Below are 20255 nucleotides of genomic sequence, written 5' to 3'. Positions count from 1 at the left end.
TTCTGTATTGGTTTAGGACAAGACAGAATAGAACAGACAACATTTCGTCATACATTGTGTCAATGAAGGATAGTGTCTTGGAGACATCAGAGATAAATCACAGCCAACAACTCTCAACCCCACCTCCCCCCCCCCCCCCTTTTTTTTAACATGTGCTATCATCCTGTCCCTTTTCTTTGTCAGTGTTTTCCATATGTTTCTTTCTTCACCAATTCAAAGGAGAACCTACTTATTGCTTTCTGCATAAATTCATCCAATTTTGGCTGTGTGCCATATCTCAAATGCTTCAATTCTCTTCTGATCTGGTTTTCTTACTGTCCATGATTCACTGCCGTACACTGCTGTGCTTCAAATGTACATTCTCAGAAATTTCCTCCTCGAATTAAGGCCATGGTTTGATAGTAGTAGACTCCTTCTGACCAGGAATGCCCTCATTGCCCTTGTTGATGTACTTTTTATGTCCTTGCTTCATTTGACACGGATTATTTTGCTAATGAATTCCTTAACTTCATCTACTTTGTGATCATCGATTTTGATATTAAATTTTTTGATATTTTCATTACTGTTTCTTCTCATTACTTAAGCCTTTCTTCAGTTTGCTTTCGGTGCTTATTCTGTACTTGTTAGACTGTTCTGTACAAATCCATTTGTATGTATGTCAACAAGGGATGGGTATCTGGTGTTAGGAGGTGGTTGTAGGGTGAGAAATTAGAATTGGCGAAGTTCACTATTGAAACTAAATCATGGCAGCATTTATTGCCTGCCCCTGAAGGATACAGAAATGAAGTCTGAAATGCCTTGTACAAGGTGGGGCCCTCATTGCTGGAGTGGACTGGAAGGTAGGCCTGGCTAGTCAGAAAGCTGACTGAGAAGAGAGCAATTTGCTTCGTCCACATTCCTCAACTCACCCAAGGCTTCTACATGACCGATGCCATTCCTGTGATTGGTTTCATCCAATATAATTCGTTGTCTTACAGCGTCAAGACAGCTGCTGGTCAGATTACTGCGTATGTGAACCAGATTTTGCAATATGACAACGTTCATTTGTCTTGGAGCCCCCACACGCGAATGTTAACATCATGATACTGTTGTACACAAAGCAAGACTTGTTTTAAAAGATTTCAATACTGCTACTCCCCTGTCCAATGTACGAGGGGAGACCCAAAAGTATTTCAATACTGCTACTCCCCTGTCCAATGTACGAGGGGAGACCCAAAAGTAACTGGAATCATAATGCTGCACATCGTGTACTTGTGTAGCAGGTTGCGCTGCCAGAGGGTTGTAGTAGGAGCTCTGCTGAGTCATTCTGCCACGCAACGTCACCCAACAGTGAGAAGTGTGATTTCTTTGGCAGTTCTTTGAGTGTGCGTACAGTGCAGACGTGACATGAGGAAATGGCTATTTCTTACGAACAACATGCGGCAGTGAAGTTTTGTTTCTAGCTCGACAATAATGCAGCAGAAACTGTTGCAATGATTCAGACAGCCTACAAAGACCATGCTCTTAGTAAAACGCAAGTGTACGAATGGTTTTCTCGGTTTAAAAAGGGAGAAATGGTGGTCGAAGATCAGCCCCATTCCAGTTGACCGTCAACTGCTCTAAGCGAAGACAGCATCGACAAAATCCGTGGTCTCATCAGTGAAGATCAATGCAGGACAATCGACGAACTCGAGAACTTGTCCGGGTTGTCCTGGAGCTCAATTCAGCGCATCTTGACCATCGATTTGGGGATGCGAAGAGTGGCAGCAAAATATGTGCCGAAGCCTCTTACCGGAGATCAACAGGATCATCGTGTTCAAGCCTGTCTCGAAATGGTGATCCACATTTTTTCAACAAAATCATTACAGGTAATGAGTCATGGTGCTATGGGTACAATCCAGAAAGTAAACAACAGTCATCACAATGGAAGTCACCTGGCTCACCTCGACCAAAAAAAGCTTGACAAGTGAAATCAAATGTAAAAATGATGTTGATCTGTTTTCTTGACATCAAAGAGATCTTACACCCTGAATTTGTCCCTGAAAACCAGACAGTAAACCAACAATTCTATTTGGAGGTTATGAAACGGCTTTGCAGAAGCTTGTCGCGAAAAGTCCGGCTTTGTGGGATTCTGGTGTGTGGTTCCTGCATTACACAACACTCCCGTGCACATGGCTCTCAGCATTCGCCAGTTTTTGGCTTCACAAAGACGTCTACCTTGACCCACGCGCCCTATTCGCCGGATTTAGCACCCTCGGACTTCTTCCTATTCCAGAGGATGAAACGAGACTTGAGAGGAAGCATTTTGCGGATGTGGAAGACGAAAAACGCAATGTCATGAAAGTGCTAGCAGGTATCAAAGAGGACGAATTTAAAAGGTGCTTCGAACACTGGAATGAACGTTTGGACAAGTGTATTAATGCTAATGGAGAGTACTTCGAAGGAGATTAAGGTTGTATTTGAAAACAATAATGTGTATGCTTCCTAGAAATAAATTCTGGTTATTTTTGGGTCCCCCGTCATATAAGGCACTTCTTTGTCTTCACATATATCTGAGCTGCTGGTTATGGGTAACTGCAACACTGCTCACTTGCCAACTGTATGTGGCACTCCAGCCTTTGCCACAGTGTCTTTCTGAATACATGCCTAGCTGTAAATAACCCCATTTTCCATCTCACTGACATGGGATGCGGGTGTACAATTCTGCATGGCCAAAAGAACAATGCATCTGTGGTCCTGTAGGACACTGCATGTGATCCTTCAGAACCCATTGATTTCACATTCCTGAGCATCAATGTTGTTGTAGGATAAACCACAGTCTCGATGGGCAACAAACCTCCTGTTATTAAATTCCAGCATATGCTAGTAGATGTTTTTCCTTTATGCACAATCTTCTCACAACCAACCAACATTCAGTTGTGATTTCTGAATGAAAAACCCACTGATCCACTGCATAGTCTATCCTTATATATGCAACATAGGTGGCATAACTCTTATCTGATTTGTGTGGATGCTGTGACGTGAAAATATTTTGCAATCCAAGTATGTAAAGTACTTCATGGCAGTTTCACATTTTTGCTTGCTGCCTTCATGGTATTTGAATTTCAATTGCCAGCAGTGCGGCAGTGTATTTTAGGTGACAATGAGACTTGTATGGTGCAAAATTGTTCCCTATCGTTTAAGTTCATGATTAATATTTTTCCCCCCATTGCTAGTGGCTTATTGCCTTCTCCTTACTACTGCATGTGTGTTGAGGTCCAGCATATTGTCTGGGACCTAATCTCTTCCTCTCTTTTTATAAGCCTTTTCTATTTTAATGCATGTCTTATCCAGTTTTGGTTGTGTCTCCAAATTGGTCCTTAAAGCAGATGAAATTTGTATTTTTGTGGGGAGAGGGTTTTGGACACCCCCACCTAAAAACAAACACACACACGCACACACACACACACACACACACACACACACACAGGGAATCAGCCACTCTATATATACATTAATATGAAAAACACTTATAGCTGTATATTATACATATCTAATGTAAATTGATTATATTTTTTCACTCTGTTACAGAATCAAAGCATGTACCTCTCCGGTCATCAAGGTCAGCAGCAAAGGTGTGTTAATGAAAGATTTTCAAAAATATCCAGTTAATAACTTCAGATTTATCATATAACTTTTTGTCATGCCTGTAGCATTATGGGTAGGATGTCAGACGGGATATGACTTGGAAAAGGAGAGGCACCACAGGACTTTTCAATTTCCACTGTCTATACTTTTACTAATAAATTCATAAAACATTGTCAGCATGACCAGGAAGGATTCAGGATTCACACTCATAGCAGTGGAAGTTAAAAAACATAACAAAATAATTTTTTTTACATGTGAAATTTCATCATTTTTTCACTTACTATTGGCTGCATTTGTTGGTATAGGTACACTTTTCTTCATAAGTAAGACAGATTCTTCGATGAATTTTGCACAGCATACAAACCTTACTTACAGGTGTATGGAACTCTAGAATTTACTTAATGTATGAAAAAATGAATGAGCTGTTACATTTTAAACTTCATGTTTAGAAAAAACTCAACGTCTATATTTAATTATCTCAATTTTTACCGCAGTTTTTAATAAATTTTAAAAATTCTAGTGTTTCTTACACCTGTAAGTATTGTTTGTATGCTGTGCAAAATTCATCGAAGAATCTCTCTTAGTAATGAGGAAAAGTGTACCTACAGCAACAAACACAGGCAGTAGTAAGTGAAAAAATGATGAAGTTTCTCTGTCTATATCCGGATCCCGCTCCATCTACTGCCGGGTCTGGGTGCTGATGAGTCCTCTCCATTTGGCTCGGTCTGTCCACCACTTTTCTTCCTCCACTTGCTGCCAGGTCACACCTCTCCTTTCCACAGATATTCTCACTCCCATTTTCCACCGTGTTCTTGGGCGCCCTCTAGGTCTTTTTCCATCCATCTTTAGTTCTTCCACAATTTTGGGGAGAGTCTGCCTATGCATCCTCTTAACATGCCCATACCATCTTAATATCTCTCTCTCTCTCTCTCTCTCTCTCTCTCTCTCTCTCCCTCTCTCCCCCCCCTCCCCCTCTCTCCCTCCCCCTCTCCCCACCCCCCCTCCAATTTCTTCTCTCATACTTTCTTGTTTAAAGTCCTGTCTAACCTCTACATTCCTTAATCTGTCAATTCTTGTTTTTCCCCTAACTGCTGTGAGAAATTTCATTTTCCCTGTTTGCAGTCAGCTCCAGTCCCTTTCTGTCATTGTCTGTCTTGCTCCACCATAGGTGACAGTAGGGAAGTAATAATTCTTATACATAAGGAGTTTTGCTTTTTCTGAAACTTCCTTATTCCAAATCAGGTGTTTTATTGTTTGGTAGAAATTGCCTCCCTTCTGTAACCTCCTATTAATTTCATTGGTTATTCTTCCCTAAATAAGTGAAACTTTCTACAACTTAGAGTGGCTCTCCATTCAAGGTAATATTTCTGTTGATCCCTTTCTATCTTCCAAATACCATTACTTCACTCTTATCTTTATTTATTTTTAATCCATACCTTTTCATTATTTCCTTCCATGCCTCAAGTTGTAACTGTACATCTGCCCCTTTATCACCCCATATCATCTGCAAAAATCCTCTTTTTGTCTTTTTCTTTTACTATTTCTTTAACTGCCCTATTCATTCCCTCCATCACAACATTAAAAAGTGCAGGAGATAGAATACGTCCTTGCTTAAGTCCTTGTCTTATTTCGAAGTATTCAGAGTTCCCCAATGGTGTTCTGATTCCACAATTGTGTCCTCTGTACATTAATGTATTCATCTTCTATATCTATCTTCTTCATTTCTTCCCAGAGTCTTTCCCTGTTAACTGAACCATATGCCTTTTCTATGTCTATAAAAACCATACTCCCAACTTTTTTCTAACAGTTGACAGATAGAAAATATCAGGTCTATTGTGCTTCTCCCTTTCGTAAACCCATGCTGTTCTTCAATCATCACCTTTTCTATCTTTTCACTTATTCGACTTGGTAAAATTCTTTCAAAAATCTTGGCTGTATGACTCATAAGGGTTATTCCTCTGTAGTTTTTACAAAGTCTTTTATTGCCTTTTTTGAAGATGGGAACAATGTCTCCTCCAATCGTCAGGGATTGTGCTATTTCTCCACACACTTTATAGTACTCTATACAGCCACTGCATTCCCACTGGACCTACTGCTCTTATCATGCTGCTTATCATCATACTTCATCAGGTCCTGGGGCTTTTCCCCCATTCATCTTCTTCATAGCTATTTCCATTTCTTCCAGTGTAATTTGCCCACATTCTGCTTCCCAACTTCTCTCAATTTTTCCATTATTTGTTGTTTCCTCATGTACCTGCTCCTCAACGTTTAAATGTTTCTTAAAATGTTCTTTCCAGAGATCTTTTATATTCCCTGGATCTTCAATCACGGTACTGTCCCCTGTTTCCATCTTTACTGGTACTTCAGAAGCCTTCCTTTTAATTTTCATCATTTCATAGAACATTTTCTTATTGCTTTTCACATCTTCTTCAAGTTTTTTTTGTAAACTCTTCCCATGCCTTTTTCTTTGCTGTTCCCACTATTTCTTTGCATGTCTTCTTTTCCTCTATATATCTTTTATGGTCTTCGTCATTTTTAGTTTTCCACCACTTTCTCCATGCTCCATTTTTTCTTCTAACTGCTTGGATTGTGGTATTATCCCACCGAATTGTCTGCCTTACTTTTTCCTTTACAGATGTTGTACCACATACTTTTGTGGTGCTTCGACTAAAGTGTCTTTGAATAAACTCCATTCTTCTTCTACATCGCAGAAAACTTCTTTTGGGAATATTTGTGTGATTAATTCTCCATATTTCTCAGCACTTTCACTCTCCTTAAGTTTCCAATCCCGTATCCTCACCACTTTCTTCTGTTTTCTATTTTTCACACACTGATTCATTTTCCATTGTCCCACCAGTAATCTGTGGTCTCCATCTGCACTCACACTTGGAATTACCTTCACATTTGTTACTTTCTCTCCCCATTCCCTATTACTAGAATATAATCAATTACACTCTTGGTTCTTCCATCCCAACTGTATCTGGTGATAACACAACTTTCTCTCTTCATAAACCAGCTGTTTGCTGTTTTCATTCCATTCCTCTGGCACAAATCCATGAGTCTTTCCCCTTCTTCATTTTTGCCTCCATATCCAAAACATCCCAACACTTGCTCAAATCCGTTTCTGTCTTTGCCGACATGTGCATTAAAATCTCCCGTCACTATATTAGCACACTCTGTATGGTTTTCCAACTCATTTTCAAAGTCCATCTTCTCTTCTTCGCTACATCCCACTTGTGGTGCATAAATCTGGATTACTTTTAGTTCCTTTTTTTGGAATCTCAGGTTTAAGACTATGATCCTGTCCGATATATATCTCACACTTTCAATACAGCTTTGTACATTCATATTCACCATCACTGCCACACCATTTCTTCCAGACCTGTTATTCCCACTCCAGTACAGTTTTCCTCCTCCTCTCAAATTCTTCGCACCTTTTCCCTTCCACTTATTCCCAATATAGCTAACTTTCTCTCTGTTAGTACATCTGTCATTTCTTCCATTTTTCCATTGAGGGTTAATATATTTAGGTTATTTTTTAGTCCGTTTGGTTTCATCTTCTTGTGCTGATGAATATCATCAGGTCTCCCATCATTCGCACCAGTATTTGGAGAAGCAGTGGGGTCAAATTTTGAGTGGTTTGTTCTGAGGCTTGTCTGTGTTTTGAAAGCAATATATGAAGATTTTCCTACAGGCTTGCTAGGCCTAACGCAAGAAAGGATTTTCTGTTGCGGTTGTCTCCCTTAGCCTTTGGAGTTCCTCCTCCACCACAAGGCAGTGGTTCCCTTTCTCATTTAATCCCCAGAAAGGAGGGTTGCCTCATCTGCCAGCTACGCCATTCCGCAGTCTTCCTTCTCCGCCGTCGCTGCCATTAAGGTCTTCATCCGTAACCGTGGGCATGGGTTCCTTGTTACACCCCACGGGATTGGGTACCTGTGCCACACCTGCGACGTGGTCACACCAGACAGGAATTACCCCAGTGGAGGAATAGGAAGTGGACCCTATCTCCCTGGAGCCGGGTTAATGATTGTGTATGGTGCCGCAATCAAAGGTTTCAAAGTTTCACATGTAAAAACATTATTTTGTTATGTTTTTTAACTTCCACTGCCACTATGAGTGTGACTCCTGAATCCTTCCTGGTTATGCTGACAAAGTTTTATAAATTTATTTGTAAAAGTATAGACAGTGGAAATTAAAATGTCTTGCATTGCCTCTCCTCCGCAAAGTTGTCCCATTTGACGACCTACCTCCCTTAAGAAACCAAGTACATTTCCCTGTATCAGGTGAAAGTAAAAGATTATTTTGGCCAACATTTTTTGTTGGATACAGATGCAATAATAAGTAATATTTTTATTGAATTGCAGCACCAGCTACACCATAATATTTTTATTGAATCACAGCACCAATTACTCCAAAGTTTCTCTGCAACTGGTTTCTGTCCTTAGACCATTTTCAAGCATACACAACATGAGCCCCTCTCGTCAGTTGGAGTCCACTAGACTTCCTGATGCTCTTCAAGTGGCATGGGGCTCCCAATGTTCAGTTATGAACACTATGAAAATGGCGAAAGGACTGAAACTGCTTGCAATTTAATTAAAATATAATGTAAGTTACACTATTAAATTGTTGTTTGCATATTCAGCACTGCACAAAAGCTTTTGTTAGTCTTCTTAATACCACTTAGTATTTAGTTTTCATGTGTGACTTAGTTTATGTTTCACTTCTATACTGTTTTAAGCTAATGTATGGCATGTGCGCATGATACATTTTATTCGATAATAAAGTTACATAGTTCCTTGAGATGCTTGTTTTACATTAATTTGATTTGTAATGTATGTAAGCAAAGGAATAGAGGTTAAAATTTTATGCTGCAATGGGTTAAGCACAAAAGTGCAGTGCATTGATTTCAAAACACAAAATATTTCATGCAAAAGTCAGTAATGATGCTCACTGCAGCTCTGTATTTGCTTTAGTACTGAAATTATATTTCTAAATACTTCATATGCCATTGTGCATGGAAGGAACTGACCCAGAGGTTGATTGCTGCAGCTGAGGCAGCAAAATGTGCAGTGCTTGGCCTCAGGGAATGTTGGTATTAATGTTGCATAGTATGAAACAGTGGGCTAACAATTTGTGCTAAAAGATTACAAGGTTATGAGACTTCCTTCGACAACTGACTGTAATTTCTAGTTATTGCACAAACATGTTGCAGTGCCCACTTCACATGACATAATTTACATGTTGGCATAAAGAAATCAAATTCTGAAAATACAAGAGAAAAAAGTTCGGTGAAAGCTATGTGCTTTGCCATGTTGCTTATTAGAGAGGCTATCAGGAGGATGCATTCCAATTTTTCAGACACATACTGACAGACTGTGATACAAACTATGGAATGTTCACTGTACTATTCATTAAGCAATATCTGTGAATTCTTCTTCAGACCTCCATTTCTATTGATAGCAGTTCGAAGAATATAAAGGCAAAGATTAGTCATACACATATAAGGCTGTAGCAGATAGACTAGTCATGGTGTGCAGTGATGACAGGTAATCATAGCGTCGGGCTTTCCAAGGATGATGTATGAAGCAGGAAACTTAACAGGATTATTAAAGTTTTACAAAAGGCCTTGCTGGCCAAAAGCTTTATTTGTGACAGTCGTTTTGTTGTGCCCATCTTTGACTTGGTACCTCTGGTATATTGTTAGTAGCAATTTTCCTTTTCATAATATTGTTACATTCCATCCTGGATTTGCCGTTGTTTAATAATATGAAAAGGATAGTCTGCTGCTCACCACAATATAAAAGGCATAGAGTTGCAGAGCGACACAATAAAAAGGCAGCTAATCATTTAAGCTTTCAGACAAGTGTGTCATCCTGAAATAGGACGCGCGCGCGCGCGCACACACACACACACACACACACACACACACACACACACACACCTTTTACTAATGTCTCTGGGGTGGGTGAGGTAGAGGCATGGGGCTGGGTTTGGGTGGGCTGTAGTTGGAAAAGGGGGGAGGGGGTGCAAGAGAAGGTGGAAAGACTGTTGATGCATTAGTGTAATAGAAAGTGTGTATAGTGCTGGAGTGGGAGAAGGAAAGGGGTTAGCGAAATGGGGAACAGAGACTAATGAAGGTTGAAACTGTAGGGAGGGGTGGGGAGTTAAAAGAACAAAGGCCATATTGTAGGGAGAGCTCCCACCTGTGAAATTCAGATACACTGGTTTTGTTAGGAAGGATCCAGATGACTTTGGCTGTGAAGTAGTCATTGAAGAATTCCTCCCTCCTTCTCTCTCTCTCTCTCTCTCTCTCTCTCTCTCTCTCTCTCTATCTATCTATCTATCTTCCATGCTCTCACTCTGACATGCCTTCTACTCCATCAACACACTTACCGTATTTTCCTCTTCTGTATGTATCCCCTCTCTCTTTGCTCCCTCCCCCCTTCCTTCTCTGATTCTGGCCCTTGCAGTCCTTCCTGTCTCCACCATGTTCTTGCACACTCCCATAAGTAGCTCATAGGCTCTGAATTGCATACCTTTAGAGCTACGAGCACTTATTACTCTCTGTTACTGTGAAACACATTTCTTTTATCGAACAGGTGCTCATAGCTCTTAAGGGCCTATGTTTACTGGACAGTTTTTTCTGGGTTTGGTCCCTGTTACCTCCTCCCAAAATATGGAAAGTAAAAGAACTTGCTGTAAAAGAGATGTGTTTCACACTACTGTAGATGAGCAAGTGATCATAGCTCTTAGGACACGCCTTTTTGGAACCCATGTTTAATAGACTTTTCTCTTGTTTTGGTGCAAGGAACTTATCCCCAAAGTTTGTAAAAGTGTTTTTAAACATCCTGTATAAAATTAACTGACAAATTGAAACTAAATGCCAAATTCCTATATATGTTGCAGGATTAGCATTCCTGGAAGTAGGGGTGTGACAGAAAATAGCTTAGTTACATCATGGATGATTGTTTCCAAAATGAGGACTTGGGTGAAGTTTAGAAAATAGACATGAGGACCTGGCAGAATTGAAACTGGGATGGCAGATCCGGTGTGCCATGCATGAAGAGTTCTGCTCAGGGGTTAGGGTGATGTGTGGGCATCCAGGGAGAAGTAGTTTTAAATAAGAAGAAAACTCTGTCTAAAAAATGGTGTCAGGTTTACTGTTCATTTAGGAATACATATGGCGCAGCTGGGGAAGACGCCATGCTGAGGGGGGCCATTATGGCCAAAGTTCAGAGTGGATCATAAAATAGAGATAAAAGTTTTGTCGAATTGTGATCTAGCAGCAGAGAGTGAGACGCGTCTCGACCTGACATAAAAGACCCTGTGTGCACTTTTTCCTACGCTTCCATTGGTTGAGGATTGCAGGCAATGTTTGGCAACGTTTCAAGTTTGTCATCAGTCCTTACTGTGGGAACTACACTCAGCTCGACATCACATGCTGGAGGGTGCATGAGCTGCACGAGAGGTCTTCCAAAAAGCAGCACGGTTACCAAAGAAACCAGTTCGAGAAAAAAAGATTAACAAACCACATCAATTCCCTCCAAATGTGTGGCAACCTGAACTGTTCAGTTCTTAAGAGCATTTCCCATGAATGTTCCCATTCTTTCATTTCACTGTTTGTATTTAACATGTTCGTGTTGGCCTCTGCCATCAGTGGGTCATGCTATATCCTCCCATTGGGCAGCTTGTACCCCCAGTGGTCCACACTAGCTCAGTGGCAGTCAGCCTGGTCCCTACCAGTCACTAGTGGACATTCCAGCTTTCATGGTGGGCATTAGGAGGTTGGCAATTAAAGAGATTTTCATAAAATTTGGCATAAGGTATCTGCTTAGTGATTTATTACTATTATTATATGTGTTAAGCTGTTCAACTCTGCTTTAGAAATTTTATAAACTATAGTTAGTTCTGTAGTTTATAAATCACCATTACTGTGGAATTGGTGGGCGGTTAGAAAATTTTACTACTAACAAAGATACAAAAATGGGTCGTAGTTAAAAAAGGTCGACTACCCCTTCACTAGATTCACCCATTGGGCAGCATGTACCACTGGGGGATCACACTCGACTCTACCAATTACACTACCAGCAATACGCTAACATACGGTTATTACTTATTAGCCAGGTGCAACGAACAGCTGTGAATACAATTTTGTGTGATCTTTCAACAAGAGTGCTCTCTGAACAAATGATGTTTGACAATTAGTGTAAAATTCTTTTATGTGATCTCTTGTTATTTTAAAAGAGCAGACTGCTGTCATTTTCAGAGTAATGGTTCAGCCCAGAGCTTTTGAATGCAACCAATGCTCCACAATGAGAAACAGGAAAAACAGTGCCACCAGATGAAGGAAACAATGAATATGCGTGCCGCCCCACAATGACTAACACAATTGTCAATGCTGAGCTGCCATTGTTTTAAAAATAACAAAGAATTTTGAAATGATAGTAATGTTGTATCCAGTAGTGTCACCAATTGATGGTAGGCAATGAAAACCTCCTAACTTCGTTTTCTTAAATTTTGGAGGAGAAGCAAAAACAGTTTGTTAAAGAACAATGTAAAATGACACAAAGTTGCTGTATGTGTAACTGTATTGTAGAAGTCTAATATTGACAAATTAGAGAAATCTGCGCACTTCCAAATCTCTCTCAGATTATGGAGTTACTGGTTATTGGAATTAAGAGATTTCCGCAGACAGATGCGAGGTTTTCATTACCTACCATCAATATAAAGGTCATTTGTAAGAAAAATGTGACCAGCAACCATTTTACTGAGTTCTTTCTTAAAATTGCCACATATGACCTGACACAAGATCAAACTGAAACTTGAGAGATTGTGACCCTTATGTTGAAGAACTCCAGCAGAAATGATTGCTTTGTGTGGATCTGTCCATTCTGAATCAGATATGCCTTTTTCTGAAGCTGACAGCTATTTATTTGTATCCAGTTAAACCCAATTAACTGCTTACAGCCATTATTCTTCTACTCTGTTTTGTTCTGATATGAATATTTGAATCAAGTGATTCTCCAGTAAAATTAATAACTCTTAAATCATAAACTGTGCATTGTACTGCATTTTGCACTTGGTGGAAGAATGTGCTCAGCAGAAGGGGAAAAATTGCAAAAGAAGAAATTCTAACAGGATAAGTAATAAAGAATCAACAGTATGTATGTTTATGTAATAAGGAAACAAAAAGATGGCTATATATACACACAATTTGCTATCGTCAAAATATTAATTCTATGGCTTGTTACAATTGACCATACCAGAGTTTCTTTTCTTTGGGAAACATTCCTCAGCTTCAACTGTGCATTTAATTTACTAGTAGGCAAAATCGCTACTTATGTTGTTTTCAACTGTGTCAACTTTGTTTGGTTGAAATGAGTGGCTTCTGCTTAAAAGTTGATCGCCCAATAGAAACATTCCAATCTGTAATTCTACACTGTATATTTAGCATGTCTTAACAAAATATTTCCATTTTGACTGTATTGGTCAAAAGCTGGCAGTAGTTTAATGTTCATTGCCATTATCATGTTAGCTGATATTTCTATTTACTTGTTGCTCATCTAATTGATATCTTGTTTATTCCAGGCTGCAGCTACAAAAATTCGGAGTGCTGTAGAAGCAGAAAGTGAAGGAAACAGTAAGAAGAGAAGATGCATTGTAAAGATAGAACGAATAAGTGCACCTCAGTCGGTTTTGGATATAATTGTTGAAGAACAGGAGACAAATAACATATCACCCAATGTGGCAGACACACTTGTGAAGCTTGAAGTTGCCAGTGCTACAGTGAATGATAAACCACATTTAGATTGTCAGAAAACTGTTAGCAAAGACAATAACGGAGACTCCCCATCTTCTGATCACCAGTCCCCTTTCCAGCGAGGTGTTGTAGCAAACTCAACTTTTGTTCTTGATGTTGTCCAACCAGAAACAGTGAAGTGTCTCTTACCAGAAGTTAGTGATAAACCAAACAGAGACTGTGAAAATTCACCAACAGAAACTGTACAAAACAAAAGTGGCACTGAACTACATAGTACTTTTGTAATATCTACAGGAAATGCAGATGCTATTTCTGACAAGCTGGAAGAGTATAAACAGTTGAATGCATTAACAAAGACTCCTGAAAAACAGATGGTAAACTTGAACGACAATAAGACTAAAAAAAGGTGAGAAAATTAAGTATTATAGAGCTAGCAGGCTGTCAGATGATGATGATTAAAATGTCCATTGACACATGCTGTATGTCAGAATTACGGAACACATTAAATAAGGAAAAGTCAACCACTTGTCTTTAGTTGGATGCAGTGTGTTGCATACACATGAAATGGAAAATAGTATTTGTACTAGCTTTTGACCTCTTCTACATGTACATTGACACTCCCCAATTCAGCATAGGAACGTGACGGAGAGTACCCTATACCACTACATTTCCTTTCCCGTTACATCGCAAGTAGAATGAGGGAAAAACAACTGTCTATATGCCTCTGTACGAGTCCTAGTTTCTCATATCATATATCTTCGTGGAGCTTATGCATAATGTATGTTGGAGACAGCAGAAATATTCCGCAGTCTGCTTCAAACTCCAGTTCTCTAAATTTTTTCTCGATAGTGTTCTTCTAAAAGAACATCACTTTCCCTCCAGGGATTCCCATTTGTAGTTCTGAAGTATCTCCTTAACACTTACATTTTGTTCATACCTACCAGTAACAAAGCTAGCAGCCCACCTCTGAATTGCTTCTGTGTCTTTCTATAAGCAGACCTGGTACAGATAACAAAAACTAGAGCAGTACTCAAGAATAGGTCACACTAGCGTCCTATATGCGGTCTCCTTTACAGATGAACCACACTTCCCTAGAATTCTTCCAATAAGCAGAAGTTGATCATTCACCTGTCTTACCTCAATCCTCGCACACATGTACGATTTCATGTTGCTTTGCAAAGTTACCCCCAGATATTTAAACAACGCGCCTATGTCAAGCAGGATGCTGCTAATGCGGTATCTGAACATTACAGGTTTGTTTTTCCTACTCATCTGCATTAACTTACATTTTTCTACATTTAGAGCTAGCTGCCATTCATCGCGTCAACTAGTAATTTTATCTGTCATCTTGTGTCGTCCTACAGTCACTCGACATCGACACATTATCGTACACCACAGCATCATCAACAAATGACTGCAGATTGTTGCCCACACTGTCTGCCAAATCAGCTCACACTTTTTTCCTAGCAAAAGTACACACATTCACACAACCAATCAACCACAGACACACTCCTCTGACAACGGGAATGTGCATTAGGGTTTCTGCTTGGTTGTGTGTGTACTTTAACTAGAGAAAGAGCAAGAACTTGAAAGTTAGCCTGAATAATGGATTCTGCTACATGTGTCTGCGCCCACACATCAGCCCACTATAGATGAGATTTCCCTTATTTTACACATTGTTCCATTCAAGAATTGCCAGTATAGACATAAGTTAATAGAATAATGAGCAGATAAGTAAATTGTTGCCAATGGCCATGCCACAGTGGTAACACCGGTTCCATTCAGATCACCGAAGTTAAGCGCTGTCAGGCTGAGCTAGCATTTGGATGGGTGACCATCCGGTCTGCCGAGTGCTGTTGGCAAGCGGGGTCCACTCAGCCCTTGCGAGGCAAACTTGAGGAGCTACTTGATTGAGAAGTAGTGGCTCCGGTCTCGGAAACTGACATACGGCCGGGAGAGCAGTGTGCTGACTGCATCCAGTGACGCCTGTGGGCAGAGGATGACACGGCGGCCGGTCGGTACCGTTGGGCCTTCATAGCCTGTTCGGGAACAGCTTAGTTTTTTTAAGTGAACTGTTGGTCCAGGTGACCCTGAGATTACTGTGTGTGTGGGGGGGGGGGGGGGGGGGGTGGGGAGGGGGGAGATTATTGTTATATTTAAATATATGTTTAAACTTTGGTGATTGGTGTAATGGTCGTAGTTTCTCTCTACATCAACCCTCCGCTATCTGGTATCTGGGAGTTGAAGTATCCAACAAAAATTCTTTCAGTTTCATCTACATCTGTACTCTGCAAACCACCATGAAGTGCAAGGCAGAGGTTACATCCCATTGTACCAGTTATCAGGATTTCTTCCTATTCCCCACACTTATGGAGTGCTGGAACAATGATTGCTTGAATGCCTATGTACATCCTGTAATTATTCTAATCTTGTACTCACAGTTCCTATGTGAATGATACGTAGGGGGTTGTAATATGTCCCAAGAGTAATCATTTAAAGTCAGTCTGCTAACAAAGTTTCAAGAACTTTCTCAGGACTGTTCACATCTATCTTCCAGAGTCTCCCAGTTCAGTTTATTCAGCATCTCTGTAACTCTCCCCCAGTGCCCAAACAAACCTGTGACCATTTGTACTGCCCTCTCTGTATGCGTTCAATATCCACTGAGAGTTCTATTTGGCAGAGGTCCCACACACTAGAGCAGTATTGTAGAATGGGTCGCATGGGTGATTTGCAAGCCATCTCCTTTGTAGACTGTATTTATTTCCCCAGTATTCTACCAATAAACTCAAGTCGAGTGTTTGCTTTACCTACAACAGAAGCTATGTTCACATGCATAATTAATTTGTACTTGTCTGATACGATTATTTACCGCCTCCAGACTCAGTTTCAGTTCGTTAAAACAATTCTGAAAAAAGCTGTATTGCATCAGGGTAGAGCCTGGGGTGAGTCGGGCCTCTGTTGTTGAAAAATGTGTTTACAGGTTGTGGGCAAGCTGATTACTGAGTAGAAGAAAGAATTTTCTGTCTGCAAAGTTGTAGGTTACTGCAGGGTGTACACACCCAGGGACAACCAGGAACTGTAGGAAAAATGTGGGGTTTTTTTATTCAGGGAAAACTGGGGAATAGTTAAAATTCCAGGAATTTTTCGTTGTTTTAGTTTTCAGTTAAATTTTTGTAATTTTGACTGGTAAGAGCTGATACCTGAACAAAGAATTTCACTTGAGCCCAATGCTGCAGAGGAATACTGCAGCAGTAAAACATAAATGAGAGAATAACACCAAAATGAAACTGTAGTTGCAAAGAGAATGCACCATTTACAACAACAAAACATAGTATATACACAAGTGTCTGCTGACAACAAAATGTGTCAAAGGCTTCAGGACGAACACTATACAATACTTTGTAACAACAAACTGTTTTCGTAACAGGTCGCAGGAAAATCTTGTGAATGGTATTTCGAAAAATGTCACTTTCAAAGTAAATTTTCTTATACCCAAAAAGAACTGTATTTTGTGTGAAAATGTCCGATGAATTTCTTATATCCTGGAGTATTTGACTCTCATTCAGAACTTAAATCTTTCAGTAACAGCCACTTAGAAAACTTTTGGGCCCAGAAGACTAGCCACTGTGCCATTATTTAAAATTTTACTGGTACATTTGTGTCTAATATATCTCAGAGGGTAACACATGCTAAAAAAGATCGAGCTTCAAGGTTAGTTTTTCATATTTCTTTTGTTCTTTCATAGATTACAAATTATGTGCTAACAATGGCAAAAAAATATAATTATTCTTAAAAAAGTACAAGGTAAGCTCTATAGCAATTTCAGCGATACCTGGCTTTTCTATGGAAAACTCGGAGTGCTTGAAGGAACATGTGTTCATTCAGGTTGCCCACTAAATGTTTTATGCACAGCAGTGAAATTTATAATTGTGCTTGTCAGAAGTATTCGTCTGCTGCAGTTTAAGTTGTGCTCTTGGGATCCTGCCTAACCACACCCTCAGGAGAGAAAAAAAGATGGAAAAAATTTTTGACAACCGATATTACATGTGAAAGATTAATTTAAACCATCAACTTTTCTTATTTGTGTGTTCTAGCTACACAGCAGTGATACTGCTATTGGCTGACAACAATTCGTGTCCTATGCTCTGAATATCTGCTGCCATTGGCTGGCAAGTTCCTTTGACTTGTGCTATGATTGACTGGCACAATGCTTCAGAAGCTACCATATTGTATTAGGTGGAATTGGTGTTCATAATTTTGTAATATGAAAATACGCAGTGAACATGTTGCTGCGCATCAAAGACCTTTTCATAATACATTGTTTTTTGCTAGGTTGCTATATTGGTAAGCTGTTACTGTACATCCAAGCAGCTAAGAGAAGTCATAGTAACTGAAAGAGGAATTCCCTGTGCATCTGATTTCACTTATTTAAAACTGTAAGGAACTTGACGAGTTCATAGTTCAAAGTTTTTTTGCCTCGACTTATTTTTATGTACCCTTTGGATAGTATGGCGTTTTCTGTTGGTCACGTAATCACACTGCTGTTGGACATTGTGAGTTAAACTGTGAAGAATACACATTGTTTCGTGTATATCTTGCAGACTCTCTTGAGTAGAAGTAATTTTTGTCAGTATTCTTGAATAAAAGCAGGCCGGCCGTGCGGTTCTAGGTGCTACAGTCTGGAGCCGAGCGACCGCTATGGTCGCAGGTTCGAATCCTACCTCGGGCATGGATGTGTGTGATGTCCTTAGGTTAGTTAGGTTTAATTAGTTCTAAGTTCTAGGCGACTGATGACCTCAGAAGTTAAGTTGCATAGTGCTCAGAGCCATTTTTTTTTTTAATAAAAGCAATTTCTGTTAGTATTCTTTGGAAGTTTTCTTGTTTTGTAACCATTTTATTAGTCAGATACAGAAATCTACATTGTTTCTTTAATGTTATGACAAAGACAAGTTAGTTAGTTTGTTCCTTGGTTGACTTACACATTTAAAATCATAATGATGTGGAATGAAACATTTATCTATAGTTCTGGTGGAAGGAAGAAGCTTTATAAATTCTTTGATGGGTGAAAAGTCACAATTTTTCATGCACATTGATGTAGTTGGCTTCATATTGTAAACTTACATGATGAGAGACTGAATACTTCAGTAGAAATAGGTATTAAATTTCTACTATAACATTTTCTCATTTCAAATTCATTTTCTGTTTACGATGCAGTGGATCAAAGGTGCCAGTTGGGAATGGTGTGACAGAGAATGAAGCAGCTTATTCTAATCTACAGAAATTAATAATTGAATCGCCTGTTCGAGTTACGCGAACAAAAACACGTGCCTTTGCCCAGGCTGTTGCAGCTGCTGCTGCTACTACAAACAGCAGAGAAAATGGCCAGGTAAGTCAGTGTTATTAATAAGAATGATGACACCTGTGATTAGATTTTCATCATTTACCTTGAGGATAATGGTACTTACGTAAATTAGTTTGTTTTTCTTGTGTAAATTGAAAGATTACTAAGTTGTAGATGTTAATCTGGCGCTTACTGATGATAGTAAGATGAGTAGCTGACCAATAGGCTTAAGTGATAAGGAAAGGTAACTCACCTCACAGTTTAGGCACAAGCCTTCGTTAAAGGAAGACATTGATGTTTGTGAAAATTGCAACATCTAGAAAGAAGAGATTGAATATATCTAAACATTGTGACTGTATAGAATAATACACCAGCGGTGAGTGAGTCACCGTATAAATAAGCTGCCTGTGACTTGGAAGGACAGTGTAATGGCTAGCATATTTAGTGAAGGGCTATTAAATTAAATGCAGTAATGTGAAAGTGACAGTGTGCCTTATCAATGACAAATAGGAGATTTGCCCGAGTATAAGATGACCGTCTTTTTCTTCTTTTTTGAAGAATGACACTGAGAAATTTTCATTATATTCTGACTAATCAAAATTGCAAGCTGTTTTACTGATTTAAAGCGTCTGCTTAGAAACATAAACACTATACATATTCTGAAGTTATACCATTTACCCATTGTATACATTTTGATAGTGCAAGGAGAAATAAAATAAACCAAAAGAAAAGGTTCACATTTTATCTTCACTTTCTTTTCCTGCATACTGTCTGTGCAAGTCTGTGATACCAGTATTTTTAATCGACACCATTGGTATCATTATCTGGGATGATAGATTCATCTAACCAATGAGAGGTGAGAAAGGAGAAAATTCACCTAACCAAAAAGAGGTGAAAAAGGAGACAGTGTGTTTCTAAATATAAGCTGCAGTGAAATTTGTAATCTTTGTTGCTGTAGGTACTTGGTAGTTTCTTCAGAATGTATCATGATTTCTAAGATGGAGAATATGGTGGATCTTAATGGCACAGCTTAAATTGCTATGCAAGCCATGGGCATAAATAATATTTACAATTTTGGTTGTTACAAATATTTGGCTGTTTCTTCCAAACATGTTGCGATTACAAGTTTGTGGGACCTTAGAACATAGCTGTTTCTTCTGAATACATAATGGATTTCGTATCTATATTAATATGAATATTTATTTATCTCTTGATTTTGAATGTGTTGTCTGCTTGCTGCTCTCTCATTGGCTGCAGAGAACCAACAGTTGACAAACCCCTTTTTGTTTCCATCATACATCACATAAGCATTGACAACGTTGCTGCATGAAACATATGTCACTAGCCCCTAACTAGACTTCAACCGAGCCCTGCAGAAATGTATAGTATTGTTGACTAGATGTCCAATTTTAAAGTGAGTACAATTCTGAGTACAAGTAGATTCATGCAAACTACAGTTTAAACTTCGCAGATTTTCATAAAAAGCCAGGATACACAATAAGCATGACAAAATCTGCTGCTTACTCACCACTCCCCTTCCCACATTCA

At 39.3% G+C, this 20255-nt stretch overlaps 1 protein-coding gene and 1 pseudogene across 5 annotated transcripts in view; both read left to right on the top strand.

Moving 5' to 3' along the window:
• The window catches only part of LOC126471412 (calponin homology domain-containing protein DDB_G0272472), a 162988-nt gene that overhangs the window by 82988 nt on the left and 59745 nt on the right, over positions 1–20255 (top strand). For all 5 annotated transcript variants that reach the window (XM_050099567.1, XM_050099549.1, XM_050099558.1 and 2 more), the window contains 3 exons: positions 3550–3593; positions 13195–13772; positions 18581–18752. In XM_050099567.1, coding sequence (XP_049955524.1) covers positions 3550–3593; positions 13195–13772; positions 18581–18752 — 794 coding nt within the window. The remainder of the gene's footprint in view (positions 1–3549; positions 3594–13194; positions 13773–18580; positions 18753–20255) is intronic.
• On the top strand, positions 15111–15228 carry LOC126429770 (5S ribosomal RNA; annotated as a pseudogene).

This window comes from Schistocerca serialis, chromosome 1, assembly GCF_023864345.2.
Source record: "Schistocerca serialis cubense isolate TAMUIC-IGC-003099 chromosome 1, iqSchSeri2.2, whole genome shotgun sequence".
Classification (NCBI taxonomy): Eukaryota; Metazoa; Arthropoda; class Insecta; order Orthoptera; family Acrididae; genus Schistocerca; species Schistocerca serialis.
The sequence above is the reverse complement of the archived record's forward strand: the minus strand, read 5'-3'. Positions and strand labels throughout refer to the sequence as shown.